The sequence below is a fragment of the Geotrypetes seraphini genome, chromosome 1, assembly GCF_902459505.1.
Source record: "Geotrypetes seraphini chromosome 1, aGeoSer1.1, whole genome shotgun sequence".
In the NCBI taxonomy this organism is placed as follows: domain Eukaryota; kingdom Metazoa; phylum Chordata; class Amphibia; order Gymnophiona; family Dermophiidae; genus Geotrypetes; species Geotrypetes seraphini.
The window spans coordinates 135,949,465-135,975,973 of record NC_047084.1 but is presented as its reverse complement, the minus strand read 5'-3'; the positions used below and the strand labels follow the sequence as shown (position 1 = coordinate 135,975,973).

General features: G+C 45.7%; 1 protein-coding gene across 2 annotated transcripts in view; it reads left to right on the top strand.

Moving 5' to 3' along the window:
* Nucleotides 1–26,509, top strand: part of SCLT1 (sodium channel and clathrin linker 1) — a 207,738-nt gene that overhangs the window by 145,351 nt on the left and 35,878 nt on the right. For both annotated transcript variants that reach the window (XM_033939153.1, XM_033939143.1), the window contains exons 16-18: nucleotides 8,306–8,380; nucleotides 20,018–20,163; nucleotides 23,466–23,658. In XM_033939153.1, coding sequence (XP_033795044.1) covers nucleotides 8,306–8,380; nucleotides 20,018–20,163; nucleotides 23,466–23,658 — 414 coding nt within the window. The remainder of the gene's footprint in view (nucleotides 1–8,305; nucleotides 8,381–20,017; nucleotides 20,164–23,465; nucleotides 23,659–26,509) is intronic.

Genomic DNA, 26,509 nt, shown 5'->3' with positions numbered 1-26,509 from the left:
ACACGTGGGCGGAGCTACAAACAGAAAATCTGATTTCACCCATTCATGTCAATGGAAAAAATGTAAAACGCTGCCATTCTAACAGTAATTCAAAAACGGCTTGACCGATTTGAACGAAACTTGGTATGCAGATCCCTCACTACCTGGGGTGATATGTTCTGGGGGTCTCGCGGCCCACCTGCACACGTGGGCGGAGCTACAAACAGAAAATCAGATTTCACCCATTCATGTCAATGGAAAAAATGTAAAAAGCTGCCATTCTCACAGTAATTCAAAAACGGCTTGACCAATTTGGACGAAACTTGGTATGCAGATCCCTCACTACCCGGGATGATATGTTCTGGGGGTCTCGCGGCCCACCTGCACACGTGGGCGGAGCTACAAACAGAAAATCAGATTTCACCCATTCATGTCAATGGAAAAAATGTAAAACGCTGCCATTCTAACAGTAATTCAAAAACGGCTTGACCGATTTGAACGAAACTTCGTATGCAGATCCCTCACTACCTGGGGTGATATGTTCTGGGGGTCTCGCGGCCCACCTGCACACGTGGGCGGAGCTACAAACAGAAAATCAGGTTTCACCCATTCATGTCAATGGAAAAAATGTAAAAAGCTGCCATTCTCACAGTAATTCAAAAACGGCTTGACCGATTTGGACGAAACTTGGTATGCAGATCCCTCACTACCCGGGATGATATGTTCTGGGGGTCTCGCGGCCCACCTGCACACGTGGGAAGGGTGGGTTCACCCAATAATGTATATGTTCTTGCTCCTGGAGGTGAAACTAAAAATGTTGTTTATAATCACGTTTTGGGTTAGTTGTATTGTATTCATTATGTCAAATATTTCACATTATAATTTGAATATTGTACTTTTTATAAAGTAAAAAAATATTTTCATTCACCACTATAAAGTATCTTTATTTGAATCCATTTACAGTATTATTGCTATAATTAAATACCCGTGCAACGCCGGGCCATCAGCTAGTATTCTATAACAACAAAGTGACCTTTCTGGACACTCCGCAGGCTATGGAACACTTTATTCAACAGTTGCCTCCTGTGATTGCTCCCCATCAGCCGGGTGATTGAAGGATTTGTTTCTCCTAAGACTCTGAATACTACTTTATCCCTGCGGCCTGGGTGCTGCTGGGGTCTGTGGGCTCTGTTCATTGCTAAGTCTTACAGCCCCGACTGTACATGTTCCTGACTTGGATTCTTTTTCTATATAGGGGGACTACATCAGTTTCCTGCATTTACCTCTCTCCTTTGCTCCTTTGGGAGTAGAGGGGGGACCTGTGGAACTCTCCTAACCTGCTTATCGAAGCCTGCCGCCTTTGGTATAGACCTGCGCATTCCCTTGGCGGGGCGCCTCGCCTCGTCTTGCACTTGATATTCTTTATTAGTGTGCTTTCTGATACCTGTTACTAGGGTACATATCTCTGCCTCGTTGTTCAAATGTTTTGGTGTTTACATTTCTGGAGTTGTATATGCCTTTGCTTGTTATGCCTTTTCTGTTTTATGATTCCCTCTTGGGTTACCCCTTAATATTTCACATTTCCCCGTAGGGGGGTGGGGGTGGCCCGGAGCTGCTGTATCTATGCTGTTCTGTTGTATTGGGGTAGACTGTATGGTCTGGGGAGGATGGGGAGGGTGTTTGGAGGGGGGTGGGGTGGGGGGACGCAGTTGCTGGTATGTGTGTGTGTGTGTGTGGATGTATATGCTTGGTGGGATGATTGGTGATTTGTCTGGGACCCTAGAGCGTGGTGATTTGTCCAGTGCTTGGCTGAGACGGTTGCCGCGACGGATGGCTAATACTATCCATGCTCCATGGAGGAGGGGGATTTGGCTGGGATGATCCCGCCCTCCTCCATGGTTTTTTGGTTCATTTCATTGCATTTTCTGTCTACACTTTCCATACTGGCTAACTTGAATGTTAATTCTTTAAATGTTGATGGCTTTCACTCTCCTGTGAAACGTACCAAGATTTTATCATATCTGAAGAAGGAGCGCTGTGATATTGCTTTCCTCCAGGAGACCCACCTGTCCACCACAGAACATCTCAAACTTCGTAGGGATTGGGTGGGACAGGTGGGTTTCTCGGCCTACTCTTCCCGTAAGCGTGGGGTGGCGATCTTGATTCATAAGAACATTCCCTTCCATGTCCATAAGGAAGTTAGAGATCTGGAGGGCAGATACTTATTTCTAATTGGAGACTTGTGGGGTTCCCCTCTAGTATTGGGTACGGTCTATGCTCCGAATGTATATTCCCATAAATTTTTTCCTCCTTGGTGGGGATTTTGGCTGCCTACTCCTCCTATCAGTTGATTTTAGGGGGAGATTTCAATGTGGTGGCGGAGCCCCTTTTGGATTGTAAACCGGCTAAATCTGCCCCTAGGGGACATTATAGTAAGGGGATACCTTTCCTTCTACAAGAATTGGGCTTGTTGGATGCCTGGCGAACCCTGAATCCGCTTGAAAGTGACTTTTCCTTCTATTCCCACCCTCATAACGTATACTCTCGCATTGATTACATTTTAATCTCTGATGGCCTGTTTTCTAAATTGACTAAGGCGAGCATGGCCGCTCCTTTGGTGTCAGATCATGCGCTACTGGGCGCTTCTTTGCAGTTTTCACCTGCCTCTCCGGGCAGGATATGACGGATGTCTCCTCCTCTGTACTCGGACCCCTCTTTTCGCACTTACTTGGAGCAGCGCTGGGACGAGTTCCTTCAGACGAATGATGCGGGCGATGTGAGCCCGGATACCTACTGGGAAGCGGCCAAGGCCGTTTTGCGCGGTCACGTTCTGGCTTATTCTGCTGCCGCAAAGAAAAAGCGGGATGGGGAACTGTTATCCTTAACTGCCGAGTTGCAACACTTGCGCCGCTCCCACATCTCGAATCTTACTAATGACTTGCGGGATAGACTTTTGGTCGTCAAACACAGGGTCAATGATATTCTCTCCCAACGGGCCTCTCGAAATATCTACTTCTACAAATACAAGCTGCATGCTTGGGGTAATAAAACCGGTCGCTTACTTGCCAATTTGATCCGGCCCCCTAGAGCCCGACATGTCATTACTCATATCAAGGATGGGGCGGGGAGGGTGCATACTCAGCGACAGGCCATTACAAATCAATTCCTTCAATTTTACCAAAGGCTTTATGCCGAACAGCCGCCTGACGACGGAGCGCGTGACGCCTTTTTTCGTGATCTGCCCATGGTCTCTGACCGACAGTTTCTGGCGCTTAACCAACCGATTAGTGGGGAGGAGCTGCAACTGGCTATTCGAAAACTCAAGCTGGCTAAAACTCCTGGGCCAGACGGTTTTGGCCCGGAGTTTTACAAGCTCTTACCCCCGCTGGCCCTCGGTTCTCTACAAGCTTATTTTATGGGACTTCGGTCAGAAACACCTCCCGGCAACACTCATAATAGCGCTCATATCATTATCTTGCCGAAACCGGGAAGACCCGCGGACCAGCTGGGTTCCTATCGACCCATATCACTTCTGAATCAGGATATTAAGCTCCTTGCCGGGATACTGGCGTCTCGCCTTAACTCGATCCTACCGCACCTGATCCACGAAGATCAGGTGGGCTTCGTCCCAGGGAGGCATGCCTCCATGAATTTACTTAAAGTGCTCACGGTGTTGCAGCTTCCTTATAACGACTCCGACAGGGCTTTGATAACCAGTCTTGACGTAGAGAAGGCGTTCGACATGGTTTCATGGCGACACCTTTTTTGGGTTCTTAACCGCTATGGCATCTCTGGGGACTTTGTCGCCTGGGTAGCAGCCCTGTACACTGGCCCTAAATCTCAGCTGATGATCAATGGGGGGGGATCTCTGAACCCTTTTTTTTGGGTCGAGGCACACGCCAGGGCTGACCATTGTCCCCCCTGCTATTCCTTCTTTCTCTTGAACCCTTGGCCATACGAATTCGGCAGGACCGGGATCTTCAGGGCCTGGGCATCGGGGGACACGAATTCCGTATTAGTATGTTCGCGGATGATATGCTGCTTTACGTCCGGCACGCCGATGTTAATCTTCCTCGCCTGATGGATATTATTAATTCGTTCGGACTTTTTACAGGTTTAAAGGTCAATTATGACAAAACTGAGGCCTTACTGTTGCATGATTCGCCGGGTGATCTTTGGTTCCGGAGGATGGGAGTGGGTGTTGCACCCGGAAAACTGAAATATTTAGGGATATATCTCTACCAAGATCCGAAAAAACTGTACGAAGCCAATATCATGGCAGCAATTGGCAGGATCCAATCCCTATGTCATAAATGGCGTTCCCTTCCTTTATCCCTGATGGGCCGGATAGCACTGGTGAAGATGGTTCTCTTTCCGAAACTTTTGTACGCGATACAGTCGGTGCCCTTCTGGGTCAGTTGTGAAGACGAACGCCACTATAATTTTATCATTCGTAAATTCATCTGGAACGCCAGACAGGCGCGCATTGGATTCCTCAAACTGTCTCGTGCTAAGGGGCAGGGGGGGCTCGGGTTGCCTGACATTCGCCTTTACAATGTTGCATCTTTTTTTCGTTGGATCCATGAACATTTAACATTGCATAGGCGATATTCCCCTCTGGACCTTTTGGCTACTTGCTGTTCCCCAGTGTCTTTTATTTCCTTTGTGCATGGGATTCAGGGTTCGCCGGTCTCTTTGAGGTACCCCTCGTTGCATTACCTCTCTGTCTTTCAGAGAGCGTGGGCGTGGTGGCGGAAACTTCAGAATAAGGTGCCTCACCCGTCCCCCTTTCTATCTCTGGTTGGTAACCCTAACTTTGTACCTGGTTTTCGGGGCTTGCCTGGCTTGAGGGGCCGCACTGAGCGTGAGTCCACCATACGAGATTTATTAAACTTGGGGGGTGGAGTGTTCCCTTCTTCCTCCTCACTTTGCACCAACTGGGGGCTCCCATCAAACCAGTCTTATATATATCTCCAAATAAAACACTATTATAACTCTCTGACCCTTATTTCTCCTACCACTTGGGGCTGTGTGCCTTTAGATGAAAGGGCTCTGGATGTCCCACCCCACAAGAACAAGATCGCTACTTGGTACGCGGAGGGCAGGGAGGGCCAAGGGACGCAGTGCCTTCAGCCCATAGTGTTGGACTGGACTAGGGAATTGGAGTTGACAGTGTCTCTGCATGAGCTGCATGTCTTTTTTCAGAATATATACTTGTTTGTTAAATCTGTCTCTTTACAGGAAACCCAATTTCGTATATTGCACAGAGCGTATCTTACTAGATCCAAAGGTTTTCATATGGGGCTGTGGCCTGATAATCTATGTGTTAATTGTCACCTCTCACCAGGCACCTATTTGCACTCTTTTTTTCTTTGCTCGAAACTTACCTTCTGGGTCCAGGTTCACCGGTGTTTGGAGGATATCCTGAGCTGCGACTTCCAATGGAACCCGCCTGCTTTACTGCTGGGCGATGTGCAGGACTTATCTCAGCAGGACCTCAGTGCGACCTCCCAGAAATTTGTCCTCCATGCTATCTTGGTGGGGAAAAAGCTCATTTTACAACATTGGGCTTCCCCTGAAGTACCCTCTTTTTCTGTATGGACCAGTCGCATGGCCACTTTGGCTTCCTTTGAACTACAAACTTACTCTCAGCGCTTGCAAGCCCATTGGAAGGACTACTGTGCACTCTGGAATACCTTTCGGCAGCACTACTCTGCATCTACTTCTTAATTATACTTATTGCCCTCCCTGGTGTTTCCTGGACTTGCCTACTTTCTTGTCTTTCTATTTCTATTTCTATTTCTATTTCTGTTAGTATTTGTTTGAGCTTCTTGCTTTCACTAGGATTTCGCCTGCGCTTTTGACTCTGATGCTGCCTTGCCTTGCTTATCGACTGGGTATTCTTCTACAATATTTATCACGATATTTATCACCATTGGTGCTGCCTTTTGAGGGCTTTTTTCTGCATCATGTCTTAGCCACCGAGCTGGGTGTCCCCAATAATTTGCTAGGTGAATGTGAGTGTGTTTGGGGTCAGGGTGTTTGAGGGGGGGGGAGTGTAATGTGGGTTGTATGGTTGGTGCTGGTATGTATGGGGGTGTGTTTGTTTGCGGGGTTTTTCCTATGCGTCCAGGTTATGGTTTCCTCTATAAAACACTGGGTGTTTGAGATGACAGCGTTCCGGCCCTGTCACAGTGTACTTTCTTCTGCGTATTTTGCTATATTGCTACTTGTTTGATATCCATGACATTTCTATACTGCACTTGTTGTTTGCCGTGTGTGCTGTTATCTTATTTTGCCCAATAAAGATGATTATACAAAAAAAAAAAAAAAAAAGAATCCAGTCTGGCTGGATGCTTAATGTATGTGAATTCTGTGCAGAAGCATTTAGGATCTATCTGCATCAACATTCCAGAGTCAGATTGATATTATGTCCCATAGGCCTTTGCTGATGTTGGTTAGGCCAACTGAAAATGCTGACTGCTAGCAATGGTAGACCCCCCCCACTCCCGTGAAAGAAAAATGGCAGGAGGTATACCCACTCCCTTGTGTCATTGCGTATCCCCCTCCCCCCACAAACAAAAATTGGCAGGAGGGAAGCCCATTCCCGGTCTAGGCATCTCTTCCTGTCATCTTCCTGTCATCTCCCTCCCTTCCCCTCACCCTCAATTGTGCTTTTCAGAGTTTTCTCTCTTCAAGCGGCCCAAGTACCACAGGCTTCTCAGAATGTTGGAAACTTTACCACGGCATTTTGAAAATTCTGCTGCAGGTAACCGGCCATGCTGAGCTAAAGATGCTATATTGATTGACATTCACATGATATGAAAAGTATCAGCCAGGAAAGCATCTACACTTTCCCATAGAAAGGGATCTTGTGATGATCCAAGTTACATGCCTAAGCCTTTTGACATGTAGACATGTATAGTTGGAGCCCATAAAAAGCCTTAATTACCAAAGTATATAAACAATAATGCCATTTAGGGGTTCATTCTATAAACCAGGTATTAATATTTGCATGTGAGTTATAAGCATAAATGCTTAGAATACTAGCATACGTGTAGCATGCTTCCTAAGAGCTGTTGTGGAAATAACCGTGTCCATAGGGCAGAGTGTGGTTGGGGCTCCTACCTATATGCATAAGTTACCTGGATAGCTGCCACCCTATGTACACGCACTTACACCAGCTCTTATCCTAAGTGTTAGACATGGAAAAAAAATTTGTGTTAGACAGAAAAAATTAAGGCCAGTACAGAGCAAACTTGCAGGGTTTATGTCCATATATGGCTGTTTGGTTGAGGATGGACTGGGATGGTTTAGATAGGCTGGAATGAGCTTTGATGGAGGCTTCAGTAGAAGGAACCTAAGCACAATTCCGGGCAGAGCTTTAGGTTCTGGCCCAGCAATAGCTAAGAAAAAGGAAAATTTAAATTCAATCAGTAATTTAAAAAGTGGGTAAGGTTGGGAAGACTGGATGGACCATTTGGGTATTTATCTGCCGTCATCTACTATGTTAAGGAAAATTTAAATTCAATCAGTAATTTAAAAAGTGGGTAAGGTTGGGAAGACTGGATGGACCATTTGGGTATTTATCTGCCGTCATCTACTATGTTAAGGAAAATTTAAATTCAATCAGTAATTTAAAAAGTGGGTAAGGTTGGGAAGACTGGATGGACCATTTGGGTATTTATCTGCCGTCATCTACTATGTTAAGGAAAATTTAAATTCAATCAGTAATTTAAAAAGTGGGTAAGGTTGGGAAGACTGGATGGACCATTTGGGTATTTATCTGCCGTCATCTACTATGTTAAGGAAAATTTAAATTCAATCAGTAATTTAAAAAGTGGGTAAGGTTGGGCAGACTGGATGGACCATTTGAGTATTTATCTGCCATCATCTATTATGTTACTATGTCGAAACCCAGTTACGGGTAAATGCTGAAGTTTCATGGTCGAATAGGCTTCTGCAAGGTGCCCTGTTACAGATTTGCCCTCTTAGAGGCTAACTCTGAAAGCCTGTCATTTTAAAAGTTTTTTAGACAGAACTCTGGCTTTTCAAGCGGGGAAAATGAACTCTTGGCTGTGACCTCTAATTGCCTAATCCCAATCTTACCTTGAGTTCAGAAAATCGATAAAAACCTATTTGTTTGGTAAATTTATGCGATGATTTCACATTATATTACATTGTACTTCATCATATTGTATTTCACTGAATTCTACTGTATTTTGTGTCTTCGCTGATATGTCTCAGTTCTCTTGCTGTGAACCGCCCAGAACTTCCGGTTGGGCGGAATATAAGAAAATAAATTATTATTATTATTATTCTCTAGGAGTGTAGTGATAAACAGAGTCAAATTGAACGAGTGATAAGAGAGAAACGAGCCGCAGAAGAAGAACTTGAAAAGGTAAAGTGTAAACCCTTCTCATTGCTGTATGTGTGTATTTATAATTGTATGCGATGTTGGGCAGAATAGAGAATTTATATGAAGAACAAAGTTGAGGAGCTGAAATCGAAACCAAGGGCTCCTTTTACGAATCTGCGTTAGGGCCGTAACGCGCGGAATAGCGTGTGCTTCAATGCCGCGCGGCCTAGACGTTAACGCCAGCATTGAGCTGGCGTTAGTTCTAGCCGCGTAGCGCGGGGTTAGCATGCGCTAATCTGCTGTGTGCGCTAAAAACGCTAGCACACCTTAGTAAAAGGAGCCCCAAAAGAATGAAAAAGTAAGACTGAGAAAAGACAGCCAGCTTGAGTACCTGAATGTAAACACAGGTCTTTGGAACGACCTTACTACCCTGCTGCGGATCCTGGGCTCCCTCCAATTATTCCGCAAGCAACTGAAAACCTGGCTTTTCACTAAAATGTAATTTTATCCCCCCTTACTCCTCTCTTCTATATATAAGTTCTTGTATAAGTTTTTTTCCTTCTTTTCCTATATTTTAGAAACATAGAAATAGACGGCAGATAAGGGCCATGGCCCATCCAGTCTGCCCACCCTAATGACCCTCCCCTGCCTTTACTTTGCGAATAGATCCCACGTGTCGATCCCATTTGGCCTTAAAATCAGGCACGCTGCTGGCCTCAATCACCTGTAGTGGAAAACTATTCCAGCGATCAACCACCCTTTCAGTGAAAAAGAATTTCCTGGTGTCACCTCGTAGTTTCCCGTCCCTGATTTTCCACGGATGCCCTCTTGTTGTCGTGGGACCCTTGAAAAAGAAGATATCTTCCTCCGCCTCGATGCGGCCCGTAAGATACTTGAACGTCTCGATCATGTCCCCCCTCTCTCTGCGCTCCTCGAGCGAGTATAGCTGTAATTTGTCAAGCCGTTCTTCGTATGGAAGATCCTTAAGTCCCGAGACCATCCGGGTGGCCATTCTCTGCACCGACTCCAGTCTCAGCACATCCTTGCGATAATGCAGCCTCCAGAATTGCACACAGTATTCCAGGTGGGACCTCACCATGGATCTATACAATGGCATAATGACTTCCGCCTTACGGCTGACGAAACCTCTTCGTATGCAACCCATGATTTGTCTTGCCTTGGATGAAGCCTGCTCCACTTGATTGGCAGACTTCATGTCCTCACTGACGATTACCCCCAAGTCTCGTTCTGCTACCGTTTTTGCTAGGATTTTAAGTTCTTGTAAACCGTGCCAAGCTCCACAACATAGGTGGAGATGATGCGGTATATAAACTTAAAGTTTAGTTTAGTTTAGTTATAAGTGGTATATAAATATTAAAAATAAATAAAAATAAAAATTTTTAAAAATATTGTCCATGTGCCCATGGCTCTATAGTAGGACTGTACATTCAATGCATAAATAACATGAAATGAACATTTATCGATAAATACAAGAGATTGGGATGGCCCAGTAGCTCTGTATTCAGTGGAAATATTCCACGCTACCATGCGGAAGGACCCAAATAGGGTCTTGCTCTCTCCAGGTCAGCTAGACATACCGATGAGGCAATTTTCACCATCTCTGGGTAATGTAGGGAGCGTGATACCTAATGGCCACATTCAGTGCCCAAGATTAGAGTTCTGAGAAAAGCTTTGACAGAGGACCAGGCTAGGTGCTACTGACTCCATAGTTTTACTGCTTCACATAGAAAGGAAGGGAAATTTCCAGAGCTTTTGCCACAGATAGAAAACTGGAAAAGGGATTCTGCAAAATTTCCTCCCTTTCTGTTTGTAAAAGTACAGCATGGGTACAGTAGACTCTCAGCTATCCAGCACCCATGGGGACTGGTGGATGCTGGATAAGTTTTTCTGGTTGTTTGAGAGTTACTGCAAAAAAAAAAAAAAAAAAAAAATTTAGCAGCAGGCAGCCATTCCTGACAACCTCCCCCCTCCCTCCCTCGGCCCCAAAGTAGCAGCGGCAGCCACACACACACCCTTCCTTGGCCCTGAAGCAGTTGGCCCAGTGGCCAATCCTGACAACCCCACCCTTCCTTACCGAAGCAGAAGCGGCAGCCAGTGAACAGAAGAAGGCTGCTTCCGGCGAGCTCCTACAGAGCCTTTCTTCTGCCGTATCAGAAGTTATGTGGCAGAAGAAAGGCCCTGCTGGGACTGGCCAGAAGCAGCTTGTTTACGGCGCTTCTTCTGTTCACCGGCTGCCGCTACTGCTTCGGTAAGGAAGGGTGGGAGGTTGTCAGGATCGGCTGCCACTGCTGCTTCAGGAGCTAGAAGGAAGGGGTGGTTTGGAGGTTGTCTGAGGAGTGCAGGAGATTTTTTGTTGTTGTTTCAAAATTTTTGCCGGTTGATTGAGAGTGTCGGCAGTGGCGTACCTAGCATATGTGACACCCGGGGCCCATCATTTTTTTGACCCCCCCCCCCCCATCTGTATGAAAAACATGATTTTTATTAACAATTCACACGTGACACATGAATACCTAGGCAAAGGCAGCATCTTACATACTGCAGTGAGCAGTACATCAATAAACCCATTGTAAAACTGAACAAGCCAGACTGGTACAAATCAATCCTAACAGAAAACCATGTCTTTTTGAACACACAGAACACAGAAAATACCTTCGCCTAGTATGTAATCACAAACTAACCCCTCCCCCTTTTACAAAAACTGTAGTGTGGTTTTAGCCACCGTGATAACAGCTCAGATGCCAACACTAAAAAACGCTCGAGTTTTGTAAATGGGGAGATAGAATAAAAATACGTAGACAAAAGGTTAAACTGAAGCACCAAGAAGCTGGACTCTGCATCACAATGCAACATCACAGAAACAGCGATGCATCTCACCTAAAGCAAAAAAATAAATAAATAAATATAATTTTTTTTTCTACCTTGTCTTCTCTGGTTTCTGCTTTCCTCATCTTTATGTCACTCTCTTCCTTTCATCCACTGTCTACCCTCTCTCTGCCCCTTCTATATGGCATCTTCTATCTTTCTATTCCCTTTCCAGAAACTTTATGCTTCCCCCTTCCATCTCTCCCATCACCCCCCATTGGTCTGGCATCCATCTTCTTCCCTTCCCTCTTCCAGTGGTCTGGCATCTCTCTCCTCTTCTTCCCTCTCCCACACCCCCATGGTTTGGCATTTCACTCTTTCCTCTCGCATCCCCCTCCTTCCATCAGCATCTGCCCCTTTCTCTCCTTCCAACCCAATTCCATGCAGTATCCTTCCCCCTTATGTCTCTTTCCCCGCAATTCCATCAGCATCTGCCCCTTTCTCTCCCTCCACCACACTTCCATACCACCCTGTCCCCTTTTCTCACCCTTCACCATGATTCCATACCACCCTGACCCCCTTTCTCACCCTTCACCATGATTCCATACCACCTTACTCCCTTTCTCACCCTCCACACCCTTCCATACCAGCCTGACCCCCTTTCTCACCCTTCATCATGATTCCATACCACCCTGACTTCCTTTCTCTCCCTTCACCACCATACTATGCGCCTTTCTTTCTCCATCCCAAATCAGCAAGGTCCCTCGATGACTGCTTCTGCTCCGGATGGAAGAGGTAAGTGACGTCGGAGGGGGCTGGGCCGGCAGACGCAGGGAGTTGCGGCAAGATCCCGCGATGACTGCAGCTGCCGGCCACCTCCCCCCTCCCCCCCCGACATCACTTACCTCTTCCGGAACAGAGGCGGTAGACGGCACAGTCATCGCGGGACCTTTGTTCACTTCAGCGCGGCTGCCGACTTTGCTCTGTTATAAGTACGGCAGCCACGCTGAGGTGCCGTTTGGAGCAGCACGGGAGGTTCCGGATAGAGAATGACACGGGAAAAAATCTGTCCCCGTCACTGCACCGTCCCGGCCCACCATCCCCTTCACCGCCATCCCATTCACCGCCCCATCACTGTCACTGCCATCCCATTCACCGCCCCGTCACCATCCCCGCAGCTTCAGTACTGCAATATTTAGCTTATTCCTTCCTTATAAATCAAAGTTTTGGCTGCTAAACTGGAAAAAGAGATGTCCAGCTAGCAGGATTTTGTTTATAAATTTTTATCAACACAACTAATATACTACTTTATCCTGAAGCAAAAAAAAAGAAAAAGAAATAGAATTTTTTTTTCTACCTTTGTTGTCTGGTTTCTGCTTTCCTCATCTTCTCATTCAATTCCTTCCATCCACTGTCTCTCTTCTCTCTGCATCTTCCATTTGTTCTATTACTGTGCCTCTCTCTCCCTTTCTCCCCCTTCCAAATTGGTCTGGCACCCTTCTTCCCTCCGCTCCCCCCATAGTCTGGCATCTCTGTCTTCTTCCCTGCCAGCATCTTCTCCCCACTCTCTCTTCCCCATGTCAGTCCAGCGGATGGCCACCCGGATGGTCTCGGGACTCAAGGATCTCCCGTACGAGGAACGGCTAGATAAATTACGCCTATACTCACTCGAGGAACGCAGAGAGAAGGGAGACATGATCGAGACATTCAAATACCTCACGGGCCGTATCGAGGTAGAAGAGGATATCTTCTTTTTCAAAGGTCCGATGGCGACAAGAGGACATCCATGGAGAATCAGGGGCGGTAAATTGCACGGCGACACCAGGAAATACTTTTTCACCGAAAGAGTAGTTGATCGCTGGAATAAACTTCCACTTCAGGTGATCGAAGCAAGCAGCGTGCCTGATTTTAAGAAGAAATGGGATCGTCACGTGGGATCTCTACGCTGAGTTAGATAGAGGAGGGTCATTGGAGTGGGCAGACTAGATGGGCCGCGGCCCTTATCTGCCGTCATTTTCTATGTTTCAGCATCCTTCTTCCCCCCACCCACGTATTTGCAGCATGGATAGCTCCTTATTTTTCCACAGGAAACCTTGGGAAGGGCTTCCTTTTCCACAGAAACAATATATTCATGGGACCACCAGCTCTGCAGGATTCCAAAATTCATAAAATGCTTCCTTTGTATTTTCAAGTGGCTATGTTAGTAGTTAGTGATCTATAGGCCATATCAGTTTTATGATAGGTCACATCACATTAATCCATCATTCACTGCATTAAATATAATCTTCAAGAAACAGTAATTGTCCAGTATGACACTTCACTTGAAGGCTAAGATATTAAAACTACCATATTTTTCGCTCCATAAAACGCACTTTTTCCACCCCCAAAAAGGGAGTGGAAAAGTGGGTGCGTCTTATGGAGCAAAGACAACCCCCCCTTCCGGTACCTTTTTAAAACACCGCCTGCCCGCCGGCCCTTCCTTTTAAAACACCCCCGCCCGCCTTTCCTTCCTTCCTTTTAAAACACCCCCTGCAGTACCTTTTTAAACGCCCTTTAAGCCTTGTGGTTCAGCGGTGTATGAGCCGGCAGGAATGTGCTTTCTGCGCTGCTGCCTGGGCCTGCCCCGCTTTCTAAATGGCTGCATCAGTTCTCATGGGGACTCGCGAGAATTGACTTAAGCCTGGTGGTACTGTGGGGAAGATTGCATGCAATCGCTGCTGCCAGAGTAGTAAAGAGGAACATGAGAATGGAGAAGAGCAGGTGGAGAGAAAAGAAAGGGACTGCATTGGAGGAGGGAAAGAGGGGAAAAGATGCCAGCATCGGGGGGGGGGGGGGGAGGCCGGGAAGATATGTGGCCTTGAGGTGAGATGGGGTGGGGGGAGGGGATCTTTAGAAGAAGTGAAGAGGCAGGGGAGAAGCTGAACATGGGGAGAGATAAGAACATAGAAGAGAGATGCTGGGCGAGGAGGGACCGCAGTGTCAGGGATGCAGACTGTCAGTGATAGACAGGGAGAGGGTAGGAACAGTGGAACATAGAGGCAATGCTGGAAAATGGAAGAGATTAGGACACTGAGGGACAATGCTGGAAAAAGGGCAGATGGGGACATGGAGGTAGGATAAGGACAGGGATAGAGAAGGAAGATGCTGGGTAGGGCAAATAGGAGTTTAGAAGGAACAAGGATGGTGGATCTGGGACTAGAAGAAATGTCAGAGGGACAGGAGACCCTGCACAAACAGAAGAAACAGATAAAAACAGAAAAGAGTCACATGGAGTCAAAGTAAATTATTTTTTTTTAAAAAGTGTTCAAATAACAAAGGTAGCAAAAAGTGTTTTATTTTGTATTTATTAATTTAAATGTTAGCTTTTGGAACTAAACATCTCTGATTCTTGCATTTCAACAACACAAAAAAATAGGTACCGCGGGGAAGGGGTTGTTTTAAAAGGAAGGAAGGGCAGGTGTGGAGGGGTGTTTTAAAAGGGCAGGCGGGGGTGTTTTAAAAAGGTACCGGTAAGGGGGGAGAGGAGGAAATATTGTTAGTCAGCTGGGACATATCCCTCCTGTCCCAGCCTACCACTAGACCACCAGAGGTGAGGGAGGGGGCAGGTTACATTTCAGGGCAGTGGGACAGGGTGCAGAGCCTGGCAGGGAGGTGGGGCAGGGTACAGAGCCTGACAGGGAGGAGGGACAGGGTACAGAACCTGGCAGGGAGGGGGGGGACAGGGTGCAAAGCTTGGCAGGGAGGGGGAACAGGGTGCAGAGCCTGGCAGGGACGAGAACCTTCAGGGAGTGGGGACAGGGAGCAGAGCTTGAGTGTGGGGTTGGGTGCAGGGCCTGGCAGGAAGTGAGGGGGGCTGGGTGCACAATTTGGTTCAGAATGGTTTTTTTTCTTGTTTTCCTCCTCTAAATCTAGGGTGCGTCTTATGGCGTTAAAAATACAGTAACTTGTAATTTTACCATTTGCGAGCAATGAAAGGAGCAACTTTATTCAATAGCCTGATGGTGTTTATGCAGCACTAGGCAAAGTGATGATTTCTTCTTGTACAGTCCCACTCTATTCCTGGACAAGCAGGTTGTGAACCTATTCTCGCCAGACAGGCTATAGGGAGACATAAATATTCAGAGTCTTTAGCACCGCCGCACAGTTAATCCATTTTAACCTACAACCAGACAGAAGAAGCATTTTGTTTTAAGCTCGTGTTTATTTTTCTCATCAATGTTTTTTTTTTTGTGTGTGCTTTCTTGCAGTGTTCACCACAGTGCTTCAGTGTTCCCTGAGTGAGACGTCTTGGGCTGCAGATGATCGCAGACTTTTGAAAAGTCTGCTTCTAAAGGGGTCAACTGCCTCGCAGTACACTCCCTGAACATCCTGCTCCTTCGTTCTGGGGCTTAGGGATCCATCCCTTGGGAGCTAGCTCACCCCAGGTTCGTCCGCTAGTGGGTGGGCGCAGGCTCATGGCTCCGTGGAGGTGTGACTGGGATCGGACCCATATTCACTTTGGCGCTGGTCCGGTGGTGGTCTCCAGCCATTGGTTTTGGCCCAGGGAGGGCAGTCAGAGAAGTCAGAGTCCAGTTCACAGATTGTTGAGGCAGAGGATCTCCCTGTGGGCTATTCCAGCTACCTTTCCTGCAGTCTTTCAGCTTCACGTGACACAGTAAGCAATGAACTGACAAGCTGTGTCAGAGATTTGGGGGGGTCTCCAAAAGTGGATTTTGGGCAGTTTGGGAGTGAGCCTTAGTCCCCCCCCCCCCCCCAAAAAAAAACACAAAAACAAAACCCAAATCCTGAAATAGATGTGTTTTAGGGGTTTCTGTGTTTATCCCAGGCTTTTTTGTTTTGAAAATTGTATGGGTGCCATCTTGAATTTTTTCCCTGATTTTAATTTAAGATTATTTTTTAACCTTCCAAACATCTTTTTTGAAAAATAACTACTCAGATGGGCTCCCCAGGGCAGGATTCTTTGGATTCATGCCCCATTTGCAGTGGATGGCTGTCCAGTGAGTATCTATGTTCCATGTGCACTGCGGCAGGAGAGGGGGGGTGAAATTTCATCAGTCCAGGTTCCCTTGACATCAGATGGGCAGTCCTTCAGCCCAGCATGCCCAGGGGCATTTGAAAAAGTCAAAAGTGGCCCCCAAGGACAAGCACGTCTGCAGCCCCCGTGAAGTGCAGCTGTGATTCAGTGCAAAGCCTGAAAGTCTTCTAATGATTCTAAGAAAGATCTTCAGGGGGTGACTCCTGTCCAGGAGGATGGTTTTTCATGTGATTTTATTAATATGATACATAAGGCTTATTTAAGTAAGAAAATGGTGCCTTCTGTGCCTCTCCTGGTACTTGCATCGGTACTGGGTCCCTCCCCCGATCCTCCAGTCGCATCTTCACCGGTTGCACCGTGGTCAACCCATATTCTCTGAATGTCTTGACCATGCCTCTGCGCAGGCTGGAACTACTGCAGTGGGGGATATTGGTACTCTTGTAGTTTTCAAGGACCAGGATCCAGGAGGTCTTCCTGATCTGGGGGAGGATCCTGCGGTGCAGAGATTTTTATAAAAATGCAGATTTGGTTGATTTGATATCTGAGTCCCTCAGGGAATTGCAACTGGATGCAGGTCCTTTTGCTGCAGATAGCTCGCTGATGGATAGCGAGAGGCCACACTCTACATCCTTTCCGGACCATCTGGCTATTGCTAAAATGCTCACAGATATCTGGGAAGTTACATCAGAAGGAGGGACTTGGCCAGAAGAAGGTCCCAGAGCAGCCCTGTGTGCAATATGCTTCCTCTTCCATGAAGCTTCTAAGAGGCTGCTAGGCCTGCCCTGGGCGGTGCAAAGGGGCCGACCCAGGGGAGTCTCAGGTTTGGGTTAGGTTTTTTTTTTGTTTTTTTTAAGGTTTGACCTGCAATCGGGAGCAAGGGAGGAGGGCTGTTGGACCCGTGATAGGGAGGGAAAGGGACTGCTGGATTCACGAAGGGGGGCTGCTGCTGCACCCATGAAGGGGGGGATGGGTTACTTAGACTGCTGGACCACCTGGAGCTGAAGGGAAGGGAGACAGTTGCTGGATCTAGTCTCGGGATTGGAGGAAAAGGGAAGGTGCCAGGCCCATGTGGTGGATGGAGTGGAGCTGGAGGGAAGAGAGAGGTGCCAGACCCATACCTGGGCACTGAAGGGAGGGGAGAAAAAGTGTTGGACCCATGGGAAGAGAGAGAGGTACGGAACATAAGCAGTGCCTCTGCTGGGTCAGACCAGAGGTCCATCATGCCCAGCAGTCTGCTCACGCGGCGGCCCATCCTCTATGTAAACCCTTCTATCCCCTTTTCCTTCAGGAAATTATCTAATCCATTCTTGAACCCCAATACGGTACTCTGTCCTATCACACACTCTGGAAGCGCATTCCAGGTGTCCCTTTGGGTGAAGAACTTCCTAGCATTGGTTCTGAATCCGTCCCTCTTAATTTTTCGGAATGCCATCTCGTTCTTGTAGTTTTTGAAAGTTTGAAAAATCTGTCCATCTCTACTTTCTCTATGCCCTTCATGATCTTGTAAGTCTCTATCATGTTCCCTCTAAGTCTCTGCTTTTCCAAGGAAAAGAGCCCCAATTTCTCTAATCTTTCAGCATATGAAAGGTTTTCCATATTTTATCAATCGTGTCACTCTTTTCTGGACCCTCTTGAGTATTGCCATATCCTTCTTAAGGTACGGCAATCAATATTGGACGCAGTACTCCAGATACGGGCGCACCATCGCCCGATACAATGGCAGGATAACTTCTTTCGTTCTGGTTGTAATACCTTTCTTGATGATACCTAGCATTCTATTTGCCTTCTTTGAGGCCGCTGCGCACTGTGCCGACAGCTTCATTGTCTTGCCCACTATTACCCCCAGGTCCCTTTCTAGGGTACTTTCACCCATTACCAACCCTCCCATCGTATAGCTGTACTTTGGGTTTCTGTTTCCTACATGCAAAACTTTACATTTCTCTACATTAAACTTCATCTGCCATCTCGTCGCCCACTCTCCTAGTTTGTTCAGGTCCCTTTGTAAATCTTCACAGTCCTCTTTAATCCTAACTTCACTAAATAGTTTGGTGTCGTCTGCGAATTTTATTACTTCGCACTTCGTCCCTGTTTCTAGATCATTTATAAATACATTGAACAGCGGCGGTCCAAGTGAGGGAGGAAGAGAGAAGGGAAAGAGAAAAGCTGGACCAAGGGGATGAAGGAAGAGTGAAAGGGACATATAGGAGACATAGAGAAGAGAGATGCTGAACTTGGGGAATAATACATACACAGAGGTAGAAGATGGATGGTGAGCATGAAGAAAGAAGAAATGGCAAATGGTCAGGAGACCCTGGCAAGTGAGTTAAGAGAAGACAAAAGAAAACAGAGACCAGCACCTGAGATCAACATGATTTGCAGAATAAAATGACTAGATGACAAAAGGTAGAAAAAAATAATTTTATTTGAATATAACAGATTTGAAATATGTATCCTGCTAGAGCTGGTGTTAGACATAACTAAGGACCGCAAAGCCCAGGCCATGCTTCTTTAGCTTCCAGTTGGCTTAGGGCTCTCTCTGACCAGGGGGCAGTTACCCTTGTTGCACTCCCCTAACACTATTTCTGTCATGTGTGACTCTGGTATTCTGTTACCATGAGTTTTCTGTGTAGCATTCTGTAGTAATTTGGCTTATTCAGTTTTCTTGATAATGGAGGGGAGATATGATTAAAGTGTCATTCTCTAATCATGAATGAGTTCTGGGTCTCTGACCATCTGTTCGTCCTGGTGCGTCCTGCCCACCGGGGCCAACCAGCCTCCAAAGCGACCATCTACAGATGGATTTGCATGGTCATTTCATCTGCCTACGTTACAGTGGCTTATTCAGTTTTCTTGATAGTGGAGGGGTTATTTAGAGGGGAGTCAGAGGTTTGTTGATCCTTGTTCTATATTATTTGTGGTAGAAGCCCCCTTTCTCAGTGAGGGCACATTCAATCAGAGGTGTTTCCTCCTCTTAGGTGGATGCATCAGCGATCTCTTTGGAGGAGATCTGTAGGGTGGCTACCTGGTCCTCCTTGCTTACCTTCACCAGGTTTTACCAGATTGATGCGGCAGCCAAGCAGGATTCTGCTTTTGGTCCTCCATTTTGGTGGCTGACTCAGCCCCACCCTAGTTTTTGGGACTGCTCTGCTTTGTCCCATTTTTCTAGGAATAGAGTGGGATTGTACGAGAATGAAAAATCAGGTTCTTACCTCTGCTAATCTTCTTTCTTGTAAATCCACACTCTATTCCTGAAACCCGCACTGGAACCTGTTGATTCGCGATCGTCTGCCTTGGCAAGTACCGGTAAGCTGAATTGCTGTCCTTTCTGACCAGCCCTTTGAAAATTACCACCTGAATGTATTTTGCACTTTCCTTGGGATTTCTAGTCCTAGCGTCCCCTTTTGTAGGTGCCGGCTGTTTCTATTAGCACTGTTTTTTCAGGTTCTACTGTTGTTTATGCCTCTTTGTGGTTGTTCATGATTGGTTAATGTTCATGTACTGAGCAGAATAGACTAATGTGTCAGAGAGTTTCCCCGTTCCCCTCCTTTTGTTTTTTTCCTTCCAAATGTTGGTGTCTGCTTTTCTATTAAACTGATTCTCTGGGAAGCGGTGCTGAGATAAGAGGGGAGGTGCTGAATACTCTGAATATTTTTGTTTCCCTATAAGCCTGTCTGGCGAGAATAGGTTCATAACCTGCTTGTCCAGGAATAGAGTGTAGATTTACAAGAAAGAAGATTAGCAGAGGTAAGAACCTAATCTTCTGTTCTCATTGTGAGTGCTATAACTATGGAATTTTTTTTACATATACACCTATTTGACAGATGTACCGTGAAGGCAGAGGAAATGAAGGAGATCACAAAAAACTAGAAGATCTACATCAAAAGTGTCTGATTGCAGAGCGTACTAAGGATGACCTTCAGATTAGTCTTCACACAGCTCACAATAAAATTAGACAATTGGAGATAAAGTAAGCAATTTGTATATAATATTGTACCGTAAGACTGTTTATTTAAAAAAAAAAAACAATTAGGAAAAATATTAGAAGGTACTGTAGAAATGACAAACTTAAGCATCAAATGTTCTCTTAGGCTTCCGCAGCTGGCATCATGATTGTTGCAGTTTTCCTTGTCTCGCCACATCTGGATAGGTAGAGCCGATGGTTCAGCCATTATGCTTTGGCTTTCTTCAGGGTGTGCTGTGAGGTCTGCAGTTTGTCTTTATATATAGTGATTGGCTGGGGCTTGAAGTGATAGAGGCAGGAAAATCTGTTAAACTCACAAATTTGAATTTTGGCGAGAAAAGGCTTGAAATTAGGACATTTCTGACTCGGGGGAAGAGGGAAGGAGCATTTTTTGAGGTCATATTCTAAAACTTTGAGAGGGAGAGAGGAAGAAGATGTTTGTCAGCCCCACTCCTTTTTATGCTAAATTATTTGGGCTGATCAGTTGCCATGCTTTGTTTAGGGAGAACCCTTTATCTCCATTAAAGTTATTGGAGTGTCTTATTATCTCTATTGCCTCTTTGACTCTTCTCAACCACTGATGGTCTTCTTTCTCCAAAATGTTTGTGTCCTCAAATCTGATCGTATGACCAGTTGCTTTAGCATGAAGGGCTACAGATGATTTTTCCTGTGCAAGGTATGCAACATGGAAAAATCAGCTGTAGTCATCTACCATTGGCATTCAATGTCTTCTTGAGATAGGATAAAGCCTGCAATGCTGTTCAAGTCCTTGCAACAAGGCCTCCCGCCCCCCAGTATCTCTCCTTACTTATCTCCCCCCCTCCCCCCGCCATGAACTCTGTTCATCAGGTAAGTCCCTCTTATCAGTACCCTTCTCCTCCACTGCCAATTGCAGACTCCATCCCTTCTAGCATTCTGTGACGAATGCCTGAAACAGACTGCCTGAGTCAATACGTCAGGCTCCATCTCTAGCAGTATTCAAATAGAAGCTAAAAGCCCATTTTTTTCAAGGCTGCTTTCAACACCTGACTTCCACTTACCATAAGATACTTATGTCCATTCTCTCTGTAAGAAACTCCTTAATTCTATATGTCCTGCCTGTCCAAATTAGATTATAAGCTTTTCTGAGCAGGGCCCATCTATTGCATGTTAAATGTACAGCTCTGCATACCTTTCGCTTCTATAGAAATGATAAATCGTAGTAGTAGTAGTAAAGTTGAACAGCATCACAAGAAGACATTGAATGTTTGGAACACCACTGGTAGGTGACTACACTAAAGTGTACTTGTTTAGATGTTAGTGAAGTATGTTCAATTTCTGTTATTTTCCAGAATAAAGTGCAGATATTAAAGGCTCATTTTATGGCAGCGCATGTGGCTGGAGTGGACAACATTCAAGCGGATTCTCTCAGCCGACAGACTCTGGATCCAGGCGAATGGGTCCTCTCACCGGAGGTGTTCTGGGCAATTGTGCGGCACTGAGGGCAGCCCAGCTTTGACCTCTTGGCCATGACAAGAAACAAGAAGGCACAACGCTTCTTCAGTCACAGATCCGAGCCTGAAGTGAAGGGCTTGATGCTCTGGTGCAACCGTAGTCTCTGGGAGTTCTTCTCTATGTCTTTTCTCCTTGACCAGTGATTGGCTTAGTCCTTCAGAGGATTGCGGGTCATCCCGGGCACATTGTTCTGGTGGCACCCAATTGGCCTCGAAGACTGTTGTATGCGAATCTGCTGTGGCTGTGCATAGGATGCAGTCTCCATCCAAGCATCTATCCAGACCTTTTCTGTCAGGGTCTAGTGGCCATGGAAGATCCAGGTCGCTTTGCGCTTACGGCATGGCTCTTGAGTGCGCTGCCCTAGACCATAAATGATATTCAGATCCGGTGGTTGATAACGCTTCTCAGAGCTAAGACATTGTCCAAAGTGTCCAAAGCCTATGCTAAGGCATGGAAGACCTTCCAGCATTGGTGTGTCTAAGACCAAGTGATCCTTATTTGGCTCTTCTTGCGCAGAGTCTCGCTTTACTTCAGGCTAGTTTGGATAAAGACCTCACTGTGGTATTTCTACAGGTTCAGGTGGCCGGACTTTCCTGTTTTAGATCTCTTTGGCGTCGCATCCGTCTGTTGCTTGATTCTTGAAGGGGGCTCTTTGAGTCCGGCTGCACATCAAGAATCCTTTTCCAGCTTAAGACCTTAATTTGGTGCTGTCGGGCCTTGCTGGAGCTCCCTTTGAGCTTCTTCGGGATACCTCTCTCTTGGATTTAACTCAAGACTGTTTTTCTTGTCACTATCACCTCTGCCCGTAGGGTTTCTGAACTGCAGGCGTCGTCTTGTAGAGACCCTTTTCTCTGTATTTCGGAAGCAGGGGTTTGTTTGCAGACAGTTCCTTCCTTTTTGCCGAAGATTGTTTCGGCTTTCCGTGTCAATCAGGAAGTGTGTTTGCCTTCTTTTCAGCCGACAGGTTGTACACAGGGTGCTTCTACATTATTTGGAGGTCACTAATGAGATTTGGATCTCTGACCATCCGTTTGTGCTGACTCATTCAGTTAAGTGAGGTGCTACCGCTTCTAAGGCCACGATATCCAGATGGATTCGTAAGGCCATTTCATCAGCTTATATTCTGGCAGGGAAGCAGTCTCATGTTTCTGTCAGGGCACATTCTACCAGGAGTGTGGCTTGGTTATGGGCTGAAGCTTGAGCTGTTCCTCCTGAAGAGATTTGCAGGGCAGCCACATGGTCTTTGCTTCATACTTTTGCCAAGTTCTACAGAGTGGATGTTGCTGCCATACAGGACTCGGCCTTCGGGTGTTCGGTCTTAAGGGCTGGCGCTGCAAGCCCACCCTAGCTATTTTAAGGGGGACTGCTTTGGTACATCCCTGTTGTCTAGAATGTCTCACTTATCTACTGGAAAAGAGCTTACCAGGGTAAGTACGTAATCTCTTTTTAACATTGCCCATATCAAAAACAAATAATTAGTGAAATAACAGTTGGAAGTTGGTTTCTTGAGACTCAGTGATTCATCAGTGTGTGCCCTTAAAATACTTTCTTTGGAGAATAGTAACTTCAGGTATGTTATTGTTCAATAAATTGTTTAAGCATTCAGCTGAGATTAACAAGGAAGCAAAATGTAGTTTATTTGTTTTACCAACCTTAAGAGGATCTATGAAAGTTTTTGAAAGCACAGGCAAAAAGGCTGTAAGCCATGTTTAGGTTCATAGTAAACCTCTCAAGTTAACTGTTGTAAGAGATAAGCCAGTTCATTTAACGTATATATTGAGAAAAATTGTTGATGAATCTCTCTCTGTTTCTAGTTCAGAGGAGGAGATGTTCCGTTGCCAAGAAATGATTCGAAAGCTGAATTCTGTCCTAGAGTCGGAAAGAGAAAACTCTGGTAGTGTCAGTGAAGAAAGGCTGAAACTTCTTCAAGAAAATGAGCAGCTGAAAAAAGAGGCGGTAGAATGGAGGAAAACTGCTGGGGAGGCACAGCAAAAAGCTAAATTTCAGGTACTGTCGTCTCGAAGTTGGGACGTTGGATCATCTATTGTACTATTGTCCCTTGATACTTAAATTTTGGAGATCCATCTGGGATCAAGTGAACAAAATATTGGAAAATCCAGTGGCATTGATGTACGATACCATCCTATTTGGTACATTGAGGGCTAAACGCCAAATATCTGCTCAGAATAACAAACTTCTCTTTATAATGACAGGGGTTGACATACAACTTATTTTGAGGAACTGGAAAAACTGGGATCGGTTAAATTATACTTTTTGGTGGGAATCTCTGTGTTACACTTTTAAAATGGAACGTATGATGGCCATACAGCAGGGACATTATAAGAAGTTTATGGATATTTGGGAGCTATTGACAAAATTCTGTAAGGAGTGATTGTTGATTTTTCCCTTTTGATAATACACATCCAGGGTGGGTGGGAAGATAATTTTTTTTTATTTAAAGTGCAATTTTTTGATATGTAGAGGGGGGTGGGGTGGGGTGATATATGTATTTGTCATAGAATATAATTTTGGCTGATTTTAAGTGCTGTTAAAGTGTAAAATGTCTGTAAAATAAGTTGCACTTATTTTTGGCTTTAAAATGAATAAAGATTTTCTAAAAATAAGTAAATTTCAGGTACTTTTAGAGAAAAAAAAATGGTTTTCAGCACTGGGTCTTTTGGACATCAAAAAGGGAAAGGGAATAATGAAGATTAAAGAGGGTAGGCAAAGAATATTTGTATGTATACAACAGAGGGAAGGGAAGGCCCTGGTGGGGAAGGCCGTGAAGCAGCTGTTGCCAGTGAAAAGCTCATTGCATTAAAACGGCGATCACAGTAAAAGAAGCAAACAATTCTATTTATTCTTTTGCTAAGTTAATGCTGTTTGAATTCTGCATCAAACAAGTTGGATGAAGTTACAGAATTTCAGTGACGCAGCAGAGGGAAGGCTTCGGAGGTATGTAAAGCTCACGGTGGGAAGGTCAGTGGGGTTCCGGTGCATAAAGGTTTGGAAGGGAGGGATCTTAACTAGGGTTTATTTTGGGGGAAACATGTGTATGTATGTTTAAATTTTCAGGTCTGTCCTATTTTTAATGAAGACGGGAAACTGACAGGGTTCACGGTCAGTCTAGAAGAGGTATGCAGGCAGATTGATAGGCTTAAAAACGATAAATCCCCGGGACCAGATGACATCCATCCGAGGGTAATCAAGGAACTGAAAGGGGCTATAGCTGAACTGCTTCAACTAATAGCCAATCTATCGATCAAATCAGGAAGGATTCCGGAAGACTGGAAAGTGGAGAATGTTACGCCGATCTTCAAGAAAGTTTTGATGGGAGATCTGGGAAACTGCAGCCCGGTGAGTCTGACCTCGGTACTGGGAAAGATGGTAGAGGCACTGATAAAGGACTGCATCATTGATCACCTTTGACGGACACAATCTGATGAGGACCAGTCAGCACGGCTTCAGCAAGGGAAGATCTTGCTGGACGAACTTGCACTTCTTTGAGGGAGTAAACAAGCAGATAGACAAGGGCGACATGGTTGACATTGTATATCTGGATTTTCAGAAAGCGTTCGACAAGGTCCCGCATGAACGACTACTTCAAAAAACTGCGAGCCATGGAATCGAGGGTGAAATACTCATGTGGATTAAAAACTGGCTGGTGGATAGAAACAGAGAGTGGGGGTAAATGGACAATACTCGGACTGGAAAAGCGTCACGAGTGGAGTGTTTGGACCCGTGCTCTTCAACATATTTATAAACGACCTGGAAATTGGTACGATGAGTGAGGTGATTAAATTTGCAGAAGATACGAAGTTATTCAGAGTAGTGAAGATGCAGGAGGATTGTGAAGACCTGCAACGTGACATAAACATGCTCAAGAAATGGGTCGTGACATGCCAAATGAGGTTTAATGTGGATAAGTGTAAGGTGATGCATGTCGGTAACAAAAATCTTATACACAAATACAAGATGTCCGGTGCAGTACTTGGAGAGACCCCCCCAGGAAAGAGACTTAGGAGTACTGGTCGACAAGTCATTGAAGCCGTCCGCGCAATGTGTAGCGGCAACGAAAAGGGCGAACAGAATGCTAGGAATGATTAAGAAGGGGATCACGAACAGATCGGAGAAGGTCATCATGCCGCTGTACTGGACCATGGTACATGAAGAAGGACATGGTACTACTCGAAAGGGTCTAGAGAACAGTGACTAAAATGGTTAAGGGGCTGGAGGAGTTGCCGTACAGTAAGAGATTAGAGAAACTGGGCCTCTTCTCCCTTGAAAAGAGGAGACAGAGGGGACATGATAGAAACATTCAAGATAATGAAGGGAATAGACCTAGTAGATAAAGACAGGTTCTCCAAGGTAGAGAGAACGAGAGGGTACTTTCTAAAGTTAAAAGGGGATAGATTCCGTACAAGCATAAGGAAGTTCTTGTTCACCCAGAGAGTGGTAGAAAACTGGCACGCTCTTCCGGAGTCTGTCATAGGGGAAAACACCCTCCAGGGATTCAAGACAAAGTTAGATAAGTTCCTGCTGAACCAGAACGTACGCAGGTAAGGCTAATCTCAGGGCACTGGTCTTTGACCTAAGGGCCGCCGCGGGAGCGGACTGATGGGCACAATGGACCACTGGTCTGACCCAGCAGCGGCAATTCTTATATTCCTTTTCCTTTGTCTTTCTAATTAACTTTGTGAACTGGATCGAGTCCCTATTGGGAATGACCCAGTATATAAGACTAAGGATTGGATTGGAATATTTAGACTGCTTGGACCTGTCCTAAGATTGGCTACCGATTAGAGCCAGAATCCAATTCAAACTATACTGTCTAATCTTCAAAGTACTCAACGGTACA